The sequence below is a fragment of the Xiphias gladius genome, chromosome 15, assembly GCF_016859285.1.
Source record: "Xiphias gladius isolate SHS-SW01 ecotype Sanya breed wild chromosome 15, ASM1685928v1, whole genome shotgun sequence".
Lineage (NCBI taxonomy): Eukaryota > Metazoa > Chordata > Actinopteri > Istiophoriformes > Xiphiidae > Xiphias > Xiphias gladius.
Genome location: NC_053414.1, coordinates 24980142 through 24995195, shown reverse-complemented (window position 1 = coordinate 24995195; position 15054 = coordinate 24980142). Strand labels below are relative to the sequence as shown.

The 15054-nt window shown below is 41.3% G+C and overlaps 1 protein-coding gene across 6 annotated transcripts in view; it reads right to left on the bottom strand.

Annotated features, from left to right (window-relative positions):
• Positions 1 to 2225: 2225 nt before the first annotated feature.
• cnnm2b (cyclin and CBS domain divalent metal cation transport mediator 2b) overlaps positions 2226 to 15054 on the bottom strand; it is a 36871-nt gene continuing 24042 nt past the window's right edge. The window contains exons 2-9 of one of the 6 annotated variants that reach the window (XM_040146210.1): positions 13569 to 13712; positions 11824 to 11972; positions 9242 to 9403; positions 7617 to 7710; positions 6340 to 6402; positions 4953 to 4955; positions 3947 to 4125; positions 2226 to 2507 (exon numbers count right to left, since the gene is read on the bottom strand). In XM_040146210.1, coding sequence (XP_040002144.1) covers positions 2226 to 2507; positions 3947 to 4125; positions 4953 to 4955; positions 6340 to 6402; positions 7617 to 7710; positions 9242 to 9403; positions 11824 to 11972; positions 13569 to 13712 — 1076 coding nt within the window. Of the gene's footprint in view, positions 2508 to 3946; positions 4173 to 4952; positions 4956 to 6339; positions 6403 to 7362; positions 7382 to 7616; positions 7711 to 9241; positions 9412 to 11823; positions 11973 to 13568; positions 13713 to 15054 lie in introns of all 6 variants that reach the window. The other 5 variants (XM_040146211.1, XM_040146208.1, XM_040146209.1 and 2 more) reach the window with 5 other exon arrangements.

The window sequence follows — 15054 nt, the reverse complement described above, 5'->3', positions numbered from 1 at the left end:
AAGAAAAAAACATTTCAAGGGATAGTTCAACATTTTGGGAAATAAGCTTATTCCTTTTTTTTTTTTTGCTAAGAGTTAGATAAGTTTGATACCACTGTCGTGTCTGTACACTAAATATTAAGCTGGAGCCAGGAGATGTCACCTTAGCTTAGCATAAAGACTGGAAAAACAGGGAGCCTGGCTTAGTTTAGCTAGCCTGGCTCTGTCCAAAGTTAAAAAAAAAAAACTCACTGGCTACTTCAGGAAGTCAATGCAATTGACCAAGAAATCATCCGGCATATAACTGTAAAAATCACAACTTGACTTTTTTACACTTCAAATTTGTATGGATTAAACAAACAAGATACTGTAAGATGCTAATTAATTCACGTGCAAAAATGATAAATTGTAGTTTTACAGGGAGTATTATGTCCTGGACTAGTTCTTCCCAAAGAATAGTTCAGATTTTGATCTGAATTAATTCAAGGATTATCAAGCATAGGTTATAATAGGTTATCCTCTACATTGTGTGGGAAGCCAAAACAAGTAAAGTCTGGTCTCATATATTCATATTCACTGTTGTCAGAACAACCAGGCTATGTTCTGAAGACATACACATGCAAGTAACACAAATGCAAAAACAAAAAAAACAAAGAAAAAAAGAAAAGAAAGACAAAAACACATTCAGACGCATAAACAGTGGAAAAGCATAGCTGTGTATCATTCATGGACACGTTTAATGTCGAGGTTGCTTTTTGTGACGTTGATGATGCTCAACATGTTAGATGAGGTCATTAATACTGTGCAATTATCAAGTTTGATTATGTGTAAAATTGGCAAAAAAAAAAAAATAGACCCCACCATCCAGTAACCCCCCCTCCCCCCCAACTACCAAACTACACTGTGGTGGCAAGTCCAGGCATCATAACTCCATATGAACATTTACTAGACGTATCTGAGGTCAAAGGATGCAAAAACATGAAGGAGACAAAGAGAAAACAGAGGCTGACTACAGACAGTTTTGCTTGTGGATGGCTGCAGTTTAGCATTTTTCAAAAACAAATATACATATACATACAGTACATACATACAAATATATCTGTCAATTTATAATACAGTGATTTTTTCTCATAATCATCTCTTAAATAAATTGCAGTTCATTGCACTTTGTTAAAATAATTAATTATATGATTTCTCTTAAAGGCAATAGTGTGAATTTTTTAAAGGTGAAAAAGATAGTGTACCATAAGCCTGATTTAGGATAATAGTAAAAATAACAAGATCTGTAATTTACATACTGTATCTGTAAAAGGCCCTCACCTCCTCATATACATGAATGGATGTTCATCTCCATATATGTAGCATGTCCTTTTTGATATGACACGTGTGGCCCATGCACACCTCAGTGTACATGCTCGTGCATGCTCGTATGTCATATCATGTCTCCACGCATACATATATACATACAATATTATAAAATAAATAAATACAGGAAAACATTCTTGGTTCGTGGTTTAACGGTTTATTTCAAAGCGGTTTTTGGTGCAGTCTTTGACTAACCGTTGCTCTCTGCGTGTTTGGGTTTCCTCTGTCCTCGCTGATGGGATCAACAGTCGACTGAGCCTCCCTGAAAGATGCACGGGTGGGGAAGCTGCATTTGTGTGTGTGTGTGTGTGTGTGTGTGTGTGTGTGTGTGTGTGTGTGTGTGTCTGTGTGTGGGAATATAAGCGTGTGCAAAGACAGTGTCTGTCCAGTGTAAGGGGGGGACCAAAGTCTTTGGCCTCGGGGGATAGTACAGTGCAGGTTGTTGTTGTGTGTGTGTGTGTGTGTGTGTGTGTGTGTGTGTGTGTGTGTGTGTGTGTGTGTAGGGTAAAGGGACGGGGGTTGCATGCACTCTGTCGTCCTCTAGTCCAAGTCACCGCTATGAAAGTGTCAGATTGTCCCAAAAAAGAAGCTCAGGCACAAGCACCATCCGAGTGCAGCCTCTGTAAGAGGGTGTAATACAGCAGGGATTCTGACAGCGTTCAGGTGGGGGGCGTTTTGGGTGAGGCAGCACCCGTCTTCCCCACTGCCCCTCCATGAAAGGGTCTCACTGACTGGCCGACTGGGGGCTACTGGTTGGAGCAAAACCCTCACTCCACTCGCCTCCACTTCCCCACTTTCCCTCATCTCCATCTATGCCACCGCTCCGTGCGTGTCCACGAGACAGGGTGGAGGGTCTGGGTCTCCACCAGGCTCGGTGGGGGCTAGATGGGTCCCTCGTTGTGGCCGCTGTGGTTGCTCCTGCTGATGCCCACACAGTTCTGCTGCTGGTTGAGCAGGTGGGACGTCTCATTGGCCACAGCTATGGCCACGGCAGGGGTAGTGCTAGTGGTGCTGGCTGTGGAGGTGACGACGGCTGGGGTCTCCACTCCATCATGGAGCTCTGTCAGCGTGAGCTCGATCTTAGTGAACTCACTGTCTGTGGATTGGGGCGTCTTGTCCATCCGCGACGCCATCACGGCGTTCTGGTACTGTTGGCGTGTTACCTAGGAAACAGTGAAGACGCTGTCATCTGACTGTGACTGATTTGTTTGTTGTGTACAGTACAGAGTGGGAGACAGAGCCGGTGGGTAAAGGTGAGTCTGTAAACAGTGGTTTGAAATACTGATTTGCCAGTAAGTACAGGTGACATTGGTTTTGATTAATATCAATCAACCAATCAATTTCATCATAGTCCATCACAATGACTGTAACTCCTTGAGCATAGCTATGTAAAAATACTCTGTAAAAATTGTAATAATTTTCTAATGAATTTAACCATCTTTTAGGGAAGTCAGTGGGGTATCCCTCCCGCTGCTCTAAGTATCAGAGTTTCAGAAAAGAGTTTTAGTGTCTAAGTAAAGGTTTTGTAAGACTCTTCCACCTTGATCATGAACCATTGCATTTTTTCTTGTCAAATGTAAAGGTGCTGTGGACCTGGAGAGCCTTTCAAAATGGTCATGACGCAATTACCTAATTGATTTTATATTGGACAGTAAAACAGGAATTAATAAGATTAATTTATAAAATCTTACTAAGGAATATCAATCAATGCATAAATCAAATCAAAATTCATTGAACAATAAAAAGAATGACTGCCTGATTCCCAAATGATGATTAAATTCTGCCCTTCTGAAAGTTTCAGGGGTGCACTAGTGGGCACAAAGACATAATGTTTTAGCCAATTAGAGCTCTAGTTGTGTCAAAACAAGGCTCCAGAACTCCAGAGTTAGTAAGGTTAATGAGCAACAATCTGGTTTCAAACAGGAATACTTCCTGATAAAACAGCTATCCTTTAAATGTGTCTTTGAACCTAAAAAAACTTAAAGCTGCATACAGTTTGGCCTTTTGGGGGCAGCAGAATAAACGTACAATCAACTTATAAAGTTGTTATGGTGAAATTGTTAGCAAACGGTTGCGTATTTACACATCTGGCAGAAACGGGTTTGCATTCACTCGAAGTCGGGTTTGTGTCCACGTAATGAATGTAAGTCCAGTATTCACTCTCTTTTAGCTCCGTATTTGGTCCCCTCCAACCAGAAACAATGCTGATGTGAGCGGATAGAGCCAAAAAGAACCAAAAAAATGAAAGATGCATGATTGATAATTCTCTGTTCATTTTACGCATTTTTTATAAAGAAATCCTGATTAGCGCAGCTTTAAACTTATTTAAATTTATTGTATTTTCTTTAATAAAACTTTGTTGACAAAATTGCTTTGAATTTGACCTGTATATTAATAAATTAATTTAATTTGTCTTAATCCCTGTTTCTACTGTCCAAACAATCTAATAATTAATAGCCTAAAAAAACATTTGCAAGACTCTTCAAGGCCTCAATAACAAGCGTCTCTGTGTTGGTGTTAAACATACACACTGCTCACTGGTATGTGTACATACATGAACATCAGTGCGAGTTATACTCTGCTCACTTGTGTGTGCTCTCACCCTTATATACTGCAGGTCTGAGCGCGCTCTGACTGAGTAGTCAGGTACGTAGATTTGCAGGAAGGAGTTGAGCTGGTTGTTGCTGCTGCCCAGAGTCGGGGTGATGGCGTCTATGCGATCACTCCTGTTCAGAGAGTCTGAGTGGTTGAGTCCAAATGGCCGTGGAGGTGATTTATTTTCTGTAAGGAGGTGAAAGAGGGGGACAAGATGCTTAAAAAGCAGAGGTCTAATTGATCCACGGTCTAATTGATCCTGGATAACAAGTATACATAATGTAGATATTGTCCCATTTAGTTCCAATCTGCTTGTCTGAGTTGTTTCTTTAAGGGAAGACTGGGAGGAAAATAATGAAAAATAAATTAAACCTAAAGCCCTATAATGCTGAGATGTCATTGATTTCTTTTGCCGCAGGGCATTTCTAATCAGAATTGGTACGGAGCTCCTTATACGTCATGGAAGCAATTTCTTCCCAAAATACTTGACATTCCTTCACAAAACGTTTGCAATCCCACACAACATTTTGGTTTGCCTCACAACATTTTCGTGTTCCTAAGAAATGTTTTGAAATGCAACATTAATGCATGAAATTGCAAAAGTATTTCTGAAAATATGTGGCCTTTTAGGCATCATTATTAGGGAATCCTTACACCTGTTTGAGTTGGTTTGTCTTTCCTTTCTTATGGACTGTGCTGTTGTTGAACTAGTGCTGTCATAGCCACACAAAAAAACAAAAAAACACTTGCATATTGCAAATGAGACAAATTAGATGTGTATCATTATGTCCCACTAGCCGGGAAACACAGAAAGAGGAGTTCGAAGGACAAGAGCAGGACTGTGTGTGATGATTTCTTATTTGACAGTCTTTGACATGACACTTGCTACTGATACATATTTTTGTTTTGTTTGCTTAGATGCTAATCATCATGGTTATGAGTACAGTACATTATCTAGTTGGCCATATTCTTCAGATTAGGATCGTTGCAGATACTAAAACTCTGTGATGCACCTGCTCTAACATTCTTATAATTTTCCCTGAAATTTGCACAACAGCTTCAGCGGCACTTAAGATCTTGTGTATTGGTGACATTTTTCAGGTCAAGTGTTAGATATTAGCACAGATGCTTGCTGTGAGGCTGCATGGAAATCTAATTTCTACATAAGTCTTTAGGTGAGGGGCCTTTCATACAGCAGGTAATGAGTTGGTGGTCTCCAATGATGCGGCTTCCTTGTATGAGCTGCCACACAGAAGACTTGCTCTGTTTTTTTGTGTGTGCGTTTTTTGGGTTTTTTTTTTTTTTTGTAATTTTTTTAATTAAAGCCAGATTATGTTTTCCACTTCTTAAAGAAGCCTAGTGAAAATCACACACAACAAAGTGGAAACGGCTTGGCCAAGGCTAATGCTACTACGCCGACTGGAATGTATGTAATCCCATGTTGGAATATGTGTGTGCGTGATAGGGAGAGACGCACAAACAGCGTGTCTGCGTGTGTGTGCGTGCGTGTGTTAGCGTGCGTGCGGACTGAGCACAGTGGGCCAAAGACCTGGCATGTGAACTCTTGCGGATTAGTACTCCACTTTCTAGGGGCCGCAGGGGCCAGGTCAATACAAAAAAATGGCGGTGTGTGTCAAGAATACACACATACTGCTTCTTTTACACACAGATACACACTCAAATGTGTGCGCAGCACCACACCGGAGGAAAAAAACATGTTAAGAGGTGCACTGTGGGTCACTGCTAAAGACACAAAGAGAGCGTATTTGTTCATCTGCATTTCCGGATACATGTGGGTGTGCTTGTCTTCTTGGCAGCATGTCTGTAGTTATGTGTGCAGTGTGTGCGCTGTGTGTCCATGTGCATGCACGTGTGAACATATGTGTCCGTGTGTGTCTTCGTATATGTGCTCAGTCTTGTCCGGCAGGGGGCTGTAGCTGTAGGTCTTGTTTATGTAGTCGGAAGGTTAAAGGTTAGGGGCGAGCGGGGCGGAGCCTGGGTCCACTCTGGGGCCTCCAGTCTCCAACACCATTCAGCCACTTGACTAATGGCTCAGGGATGAGGGTGTTAAGCCTCAATCTGGATCCGTTTTCCTCTCTCCCTCTTTCTCTTTCACTTATACACACATGTAAATACAGAGCATGTTGCATTCAAGTGCAAACTGACTTTCGGACTTTTCAACACAGTCTCGGCCACAAAGTCACACAAAGCAAAACAACTATCCACGCAGGCAATGAGGATCAAAATGGTAAAACACACTCATGCGCGTTCACACAAAGCATGCGGGTTAAGCTTTGCAGACAGTCTACTACAGGACAGGATGATGATTCGACAGGATGATATCAGTGTGGCATTAGATGTGAATATGGATGCATGTATAGACAGAAGAGGCCACTGTACCTGGAGATCCCGCTAATGATTCAGCCCTACTGACCACAAACGTACGAGACAGGGACAGAGGGACTTGGGGAAGAGAAGAGAGGAGGAGCAAAGAGGGGAGGAAAGAGGAGAAAAGTCTGTCAAAGGTGAAAAATAATCAGTGGATGTCCACAAATTGCAAACTTTCTTGGATCAAATCAGGGAGAAAAGCATCAGCACAAGGCGTACAGATTATAGCCACCCAATTTTCTACCAGTCTTGTATTGAAAGGTTAGATTTTTAAAAAAAGAAAAAGAAAAGCACCATCTGCTGCTCCATCATGTGAAATCATTAAGTATTTGATTTGTGACTGCTGAGCTCATACACACACAAACACACACAAACACACACACACACACACAGAGGACGGTTATTCTACTTTTTCACCAGTAGGTGTCTCTCAGATCCCACCACCCAAGTGAATCAGAATGGTTGAGAAATGCTGAGAATAGTATTGTAGTTTATGAATGAACTGAGAGGACTGAGCGGGTCACTAGGTGACGCTTTCTCATGATGTCACTGAAGGACAGCGTCGTCAGTCTCACATTCGTCGTTCGTAAACGTTCAGCAAAGGAAATTTAGGCTTCTGATCAGCGGCGGTCATAAACTGGCTTGGCAACACGGCCTGGTTACTGGCACAAATAAAGGGAGGGCGATGTGAAGGCAGACAGCGGGCAGGTCCATTTCCACGGGATTTAGGAGGAAGACAAGGTTACAATTGATTTCACATTGTATTTGGCTTTCACCGGTTTACAGCAATAAAGCAAACTTGATGTACATGGCTGCTGAAAAGTACACCAAGTAATGTGTAATGCAAAGAGAAATAGTCTCAAATAGTTTTCAATGATTTCAATTTTTGATGCTTATGCAGTTATGATACCTGAGTTTTGCAATTCTATTTTCAGCACCTGACTTTGAGCAATATTACAGTGTTTCCTACTAAATCCTTATTTTACCTACTTAAAATAAAGTCTGATATTGGCAAAAATACCATGTAAATCAGACCGTGAAAAAGAGTACAAAGCTAAGGGGGCATTCGATGCTAGTTTTTGGCACTTGACAGTTTTCGATACCCGGTGCGACAGACACCCTTTCGTTGGGGCCAAAAGGCTGCATTTTAACAACTGACTCGAAAATGAATAATGATTTTTCATCATGGGGTTTTCCCTCATGTTTAACTGACAGTGCGTTTAAAGGGATGTTAAAAGAAACTGAGCAATCATTAAAGACAGGACGTATCAGCCAGTCAGAGGTCCTACCTGGCGAGGCTGTCAGAGCCATCATCCCATAGAAGGAGAACGGTCCCGCTTCAAACTTCATTCCCTCTTTTCCTGCCTCCACCTCCACTTTCCCCTGTGACAGTAAGAACCAAGTGTTATCTACAAAAAACTTACAAGACACACAACACAACACATCATATTTCAAATACAGCTTAGTCCACGTGTCAAAAAACAAGTGGGACTACAAGTATGGAGCATTAATGCTTCATTGTGTCAGTTACAGTATATTTCTTTCAGCCTTTCTATCTAGGATTTCCGCTTCAGCTTTGTGCTTTGCAATTCCACTTTCACCCTATTCAAAATCTTTTGATTCTTTTCCTGCTCGAATATATTTATTCACCCTGCCCGTGAGTTTAGAGCAAATCCGGCCACCCACCCACCCACCCCTTCCTCCCTCCATCCCTCCTTCCCTCCCTCTTTCCTCTCCTTTTTACTACTTGTAGAAAATCCGTACTTTGTTTAATAGCTCCCGATCTGCTCCTAAGCCTGGTCTCAAGGGCAGTGACCTCACTCTTGTTCAGACTGGACCTTATTTGATCCGGGGCTACTACACATATTGACTTAATGGACTGATAGGCAAAATATACAAAGTATGTGAACGTCAGTAATATGTTTGGAAAAATGAGCAGTGTTCCAGTTCTATGTGGTGTTTTCACTGTGGAAAGACAACAAAGACTTTCAACTCCACGTATTTGCCTATGCTGTCCCTCTAAGTCAAGCCTCATGAAAGACTTGATACTCTCCTTGACACCAAAGAAGAAGACTCGGAGTTGGCGCAAGAAGCGCACTCAGAGACAGAGCAGACAATTCAGACCATTTTTCAAACTGTACGGCTACGTGAAGGTCAGCAGCATTTGTTTTGAATGGATAACTGTATCTGTGTAGCGGGATTTCTCACAGGTGCCTGCAAAGATAGGACAGGGAGAAAGCAGGAAGGATGTGTGTACCACCACTATTATTGTGTTCAAATAAACTCACATTTGAGGAAAAATGCATTATGATTTGTTAAGAAACCTTGTATAAAACCTTTGTAAACCTATGTGAACTTATGTATAATGCTTTTCAAGTTTTCAGTTTCTTGTACACTAACTACGATGTAAAGGGTACTTTGAAGTGGCGTATCTCTTAGATCAGACATTTGTATTACTAATGAGCTGTTTATCTGTGGCATTGTTGCGTGTTTTAATCCAAACTGCCCTGCGGGCCTCTTTAGGATGCCTGGCCCCTGCAGTGCAGCTCTGTTAGACTGATGGCTGTGCTGGATTGAGGAAAACGAGAACTAACAGCAATGTGTTAGTACACTAAAATGAGTTTAGTGTAATATATAGTGTAGTGTTGTTTAGTTGTGTGCAGCTGCAGAGGTAACACAGAACTGAAGTTGTAAGAGTTGTAAGAAACAAACATTTATACAGATGAGGTGAAAAAAAAAAACCCCACGCTGCATGAGCTGCTGTATATCTGTTTTAGAAGAAAAGGGTAGAAATGCTGTCATTACTTAGTTAATGATGGTCTTAAGTCAAATTTTTGTGCTGCAAATCAATTTAAATGCAGTCCAGTAGTGGGCTGGAACAAATCTGCTGATGTGCCTCATCGTGTCCACGCACCTGCAGAATGAGGATGAAATAATCCACGGGCTTGTTCCTGTGGAAGAGGTAGTGCTCTGCCGCCCGCTTGTTCTTGTCATCGTATTTCAGCTCCTGGATGACGTTCGGGTGCTTCAACAAGCGCAGCAGAATCTTTTCCGACATTTGCACCGGAGCGAATGGCTCGACCTCTGGGGAGAGAGGGAGAATATGAGAGGAGGAATTCAGTTCAATTCAGTGCGAGGGTGTGGTTAAATCTGTTAAAACTATATCCCAGCAGATACCGGAGTTTGAGGCTGATACCAATAATCAACATTTGATAGTTTAAAAAATCCAGTCTTACATCAGCCAATAGTTGTTGTTGTTTTTTTTTTTTACATAATGAATGATGGTCATTTTATACAAGTAAGACTTGTATAAAACGTTGCTGATTTTCTGTTTTTTTTGTGTTGAATGGACAAAACAACCAATTAGAATTTATTTGTTTCCACAATAAGTGTGACGGACATTTTTCACTATTTTTCTTTTATTTTCCAAACCAAACATCTAATAGAATCACTTGCGTGAACGGATTTCTTTTTTAAGTGTCATGTTTAAGCAATTTAAGAGAATCTGTGGCATTTTCTTGTGCTTGAAATTTTCTCTTAGGTATGAGCAAAACTCACGAGTGCAGGTTATGTATAGATCGTCTTCCGTTCTCCACGAGGGAAAAACACCTGTTTGACTTAAAAATTATAATGACGTAATGTGCATTACGTTCGGAGTTTAAATGTGTTACAGAAATCAAGTAAAACTATGCAAAATTAATATTATGCTAACCATATCATCATCGTGGTTTGCAAATTTACCGGGAAGTTGGGCATTTATCCTTTATTAATCTATTATTTGTTTAATTTTCTGATGTTATTGGCATATTTTGGCCCAATTACAGTTCAGTAGTTAGAAAAATTCTCCCATTCCTCTCGCCAGTATTACTTGACTGCCTCCCATCTAAGCCATGCACCACTTTGCTTTTGCAACACGTTTTATTGCATCTAACTTCATATTAAACCATTCACTCTTTATTTCTGTCACTGCTCTGATGGCAGCTGTCTAAGTCTAATATTAATTCTTTCAGGTCCCCTAATACTAATACTGACACTGCTAAATTCGTTTTCTGCTGGTTTCTGAGAGCAGGACTTGAAGCTCTGTGATGGGAAATTTTTCCTTTTACTCAGATGTCATTCTCGCAAATGAAACTTGCCCACAAACAATGGAACAAGGAGCCTTATATGGCAATTTTGGAGGCGTTGCTTATGCTAATCCTAAAATTTCAAAAAGGCACGTCTCCTAATGAACAGTTGGCAATCATCAGGCTGAAACAAACCTTCATATGAGCAAAACCTCAAAGAAAAAAAAGCACGAAAAGTTTAGGATAAGAATGCAAAAATGTTCTTGCATTAGGCCCAATATGTTTCTCCATATTGTAATTTCACAATGTTATTTCTGTCTACTCTCTGTTTATATGAAACCTATTGCATGTCTGTCCATCCTAGAAGAGTGATCCGTCCTCTATTGCTCTTTCTGAAGTTTTTTTTTGTGCCATTAAAAGGTTTTTATTTGTGGACTCTTCTTACCCACAGTCTAACTTGACTTTACTACATCTAAAAAAAATAAATAAATAAAAAAGCCAGACTGGCCAATAATTTCAAGATTTTTTTGCAGCCATGGTTTCAGCTGTTACTGCGTAAAAACCTCTACAAACTTTGAAAAGATGTATCTTAATCATGAATGGTCTGTTTCAACCACCTAATGGGCCAATCAGCTCCTTCAACTCAGCAGCGGTGATATGTGTCAGCTGGCTGCTGGCTCCACCACCAGGAACTAAACTCCCTAATAGTCTTCAGAGGAACTTAATCAATGCTTAGCTGCTAGGTCAAAGTTCTAAAGCAAATCCAACTGCAGTGAGGCATAGTAAACTACTGCTGCTGCTGCCGCTGCCGCCGCCGCCGCCGCTGCTGCTGCTGTTGCTGCTGCTGCTGATGCAGTACTGGGATACTCTTCTGCCTGGTCAGAAATCCATTTCCCGGGGGAAAGCGAGTGAAGTATTTCACATTTTACACTAAGTATGTCGACTTGTGTGAGAACCCCGATCACAGGCCAGAAATGCTGGACGTGATGTCACCGAGGAACGAGTGTAAGCAAACAGGGTGGTGTTTTTAAAGCTGTGAGCTAAGATCTCAACATGTAACCTTCAGTGCATGACATGCAAGCAAATAGACGCCTGCTCTCTTTTTTTTTTTGGATCCCCGCACAGTCTGCACAGACATCCCGTGCCGCGCTCCCGAAAGGCCTTCCACTTCTTCACTAACACGCACACATGCATACCAACACGCTTGTTGTGAGTCCTCACACAACTCACTCACTCCCTCACACACACACACACACACACACACACACACACAAGAGATACTCATTCTACACACATACTCCCTCCTCCCTACACCCACTTTCCCAAAAATTCAAAGCCCATACGGGCACATGCACACACAAACAGCTCCACACACACACTTTCCCCACAGTGAGGGGCTGAGGGCACACTGGGGGAAGTCAAGCAGCAACGCAGCCCACTTGCCTGTTGCTAGGAAACGCAGGGTAGCCAGCAGAAGCTGAGGTGATATTTTAACCTTCATTTCATTGTCGGTAGGCTTGAAGGCTGAGAAATCCTGCTTCCTTTCCCGATGGGTGATTTTTTTCTTCGTCTTGTTGTCAGCTGAGGAGGGAAAATTAAAAGTTGGGGATAAGACACAAACTGAAACTTTTTGTGCAACAGAAAAAGGTCAATCCATAACCCCTCCACAGACACTGAGCTAGTCGTCCCGGGTCATAGGGTGACTAAACTTGAGTTACCCAAAGCTTATTGCTTTTTCCAGAAACGTAGCTGTGCCGTCCTTCTCAGAACTAAAGGAGAGCTATAGGGGGCTACATTGTTAGCTTACCACATTCTTAGCATTACTTAAAGCCATATGTATTAGGGCAACAAATAGACTGGCACGTACTGCATGTCTGAAGGCCTTTACTGATACCATAAGGGGTGTAACAGTACAGTCAGCTCAAGATTTTGTGTGAAACAGTCAGAGTGAAAACAAAGTTTTCCCTGTAAAAAAAAATCCTTATTTGGATGTAAAATGTTAATTTTCACCCTACATTTTTTAATTGACCATTAAGTGGAAAAATAACAAAACAAAAATAACTTTTTTCTTTCTTTTTTTATTAATGGAACATAAATAGCTCTACAGCTCCCGTCCAATTAGATCTGAACAGTTTGATAAAATCCCACTTGTGATTAAAACTCCGCTCACATATTCTATTTCACTAGGAAATCCGTCACATTACGGAAGGTTAAGATGCTCTCACTGCCATTTTACTGGGACTTTATGACCTTAAAACAATGTGGCAAATAGCACTTTGTCAGCAAACAGTAGCTATGGAGCAATATTAGATTTCAGTGGAATTATGTTTCTGGTGACCTAATGAATGTAAGTTCATTCACTGTCCTTTGTTTTGTTCTCCACCAACCCCTGAGGGAAATATCTGAATCTTTAGCAAGTAAATGCTCCATTATGTTCACCAGCTTTGTCTGTCTGCCGTTTGGTGCTGAGCAGGCAAAGTGCAGCTGAATGCTGCGGCTCAAAACAGGATTGATGAGAGCGGTGAGAGAGAACCAAAACAATAAAGTTGCAGGCCGAAAACCAAAACAATGAGCCAAAAGATGCTAAAATGCTCCACAGAGATGAGGGAAACTGCAGGGCTGTGTGATAATTCCCTATGGGGTCATCACTTCAAGCAACCTTGTTAGTACAAAACTATTTCACAGCACAGTTTTAGTTGTACCTTTTAATTGGCATTTAATTTATGTAAACAAATATTTGTACCTTTCAGGATTCACAACTGGTCAGATTTTGCTAATATTACTTTTTTGAGCTCCACATTGCCTTTTGTCACATTTTTGTATCATAATATATTGTGCTATAATATATTGTCGCACCCCCTGTTACCATAAAACATCAAGGGCTTAGCAGAATAGAGAATAGGATGTGATTCATTCACTAGTGATTATCTGAAAGCCTCTGCAAGTTTACAAAAATGTATATTTAGATGGGTATTCTGCATGAATTAGGACCACATTAAATTTTTATGAACAGTCACTGTGATATAAGAGAGCTATGAAATTGAGGCCAACCACTGGGCTTGGATCAGATTATTAAAAATTATGGATTTTAGCATGGTGCTCTTACTTTGACAGGGTGGTTACGCCTTGAAGTCCTAAAAAAGTCTAAGAAGTATGAGCTTCAAGAGGGGAACCTACTGTACAAGTCTGTCTCGTCCAGGATCTCTGACTTGATGATTTCTTCAATAACGTCCTCCAGGGTGACGATACCCAGAACCTCATAGAAAGGGTCTCCCTCACCCTCATTGTTCACCCTCTGAACTATGGCCAGGTGGGATTTTCCTAGCAAAATATACACACGGAGAGACACAAACACAGGTTATAATGTTAGGGTCATATAATGATAAGAGAGTTAAATAGAGGTCAGGCAGTGATGGTGGTGCACGGGAACAAACAAGTGGAGACACACATGGCTATTTCCTTTCATAGTGTATCAATCTCACACATATCACAGATAAATACTTTACATGGTATTTTATACTATGAAAAAGGAAAAATAAATCACTCATGTCAGATAGTGTTGTGGTTGTTATAACACTGAGGCTATAGTCTGAATTACAATTCAAGTCACACATAGAGCAGGAGACACAAAGTGATCCGTTCTCCGTATTAAATGAGCAGGAATGCAAAACATGGTAGCTCAAGTGCTGAAGTGTTAACAGTGCTGGCAGAAACTCAGACAGCTAGAGAGACAGACAGACTGACAGTCAAACAGCCCTTAATTTCATCATATGTGCCCCCTTAGCCCTCCCTCCCTCCACAACTTTGTTCCCAGGACCCTCCTGTGTACTGTACCATCTCAAAAAAAAAAAAAGGAAACAAACTGCCGTGTATGCAGAGAATACTGTCAGGCAAAACACTAAACAAATTCTTTGCCTTTTCTCAGCTTGTGATCATTTAAAAGGAATTTTCCAGAGGCCCAGGCTAATATTAGCCCCTGCAAAATGAAGTTTCCATTCTGCCCCGGCAATATTCTCACCGAGCAAAGGAACAGACCGGGCGAAGCCTCCGCTGTGTGATCAGATTGTCTCGGAATGGGCCGTTTGCATGCAGATACACCTGGGTGTAAATAATGGAGGACATCAGTGTGCTTGTGTGGACGTGTGCATATACATGTGTCCGAGTGTATGGGTGTATGGTTGCGCGAGCGTGTGTGTTTGGTTATTTTTGGAGATCACAGGTACATCATAGAGTTGGTGCTCAGATGCTGTTTCAGCTAATGTTGGCTGCTTTGGTGCCGGCCAGCAAAGGCTGAAAGGACTTCTGGGCTGATCACCAAGAGTGTTTTATTGCACTGCAGCTCACTGCTTCCTCACAACACTATGACAGCACATTGATGTGCAGTGTACAGAGCCTGGGAGTCTGAATGTGTGAATGTTGTGAGCATTAGGTGCAGAATTAATGCTCTCAACAAATATACTCAGATTACACCTAACAAGCTGGAAGGGTAAGATCCCCAAAGAGAGGTATTAATAATGTAAACACAGAAATCCACTAATACAAAGAGTCTGCAAATGGCCGGCAGTGTTTAAAGCTTACTTTCAAAGTATCCAACAGCAGTAGAATCTACCTATTACTATTAAGCATATTGCCTTATCACGGAGGGGGTTGAGTTTAACCAAGA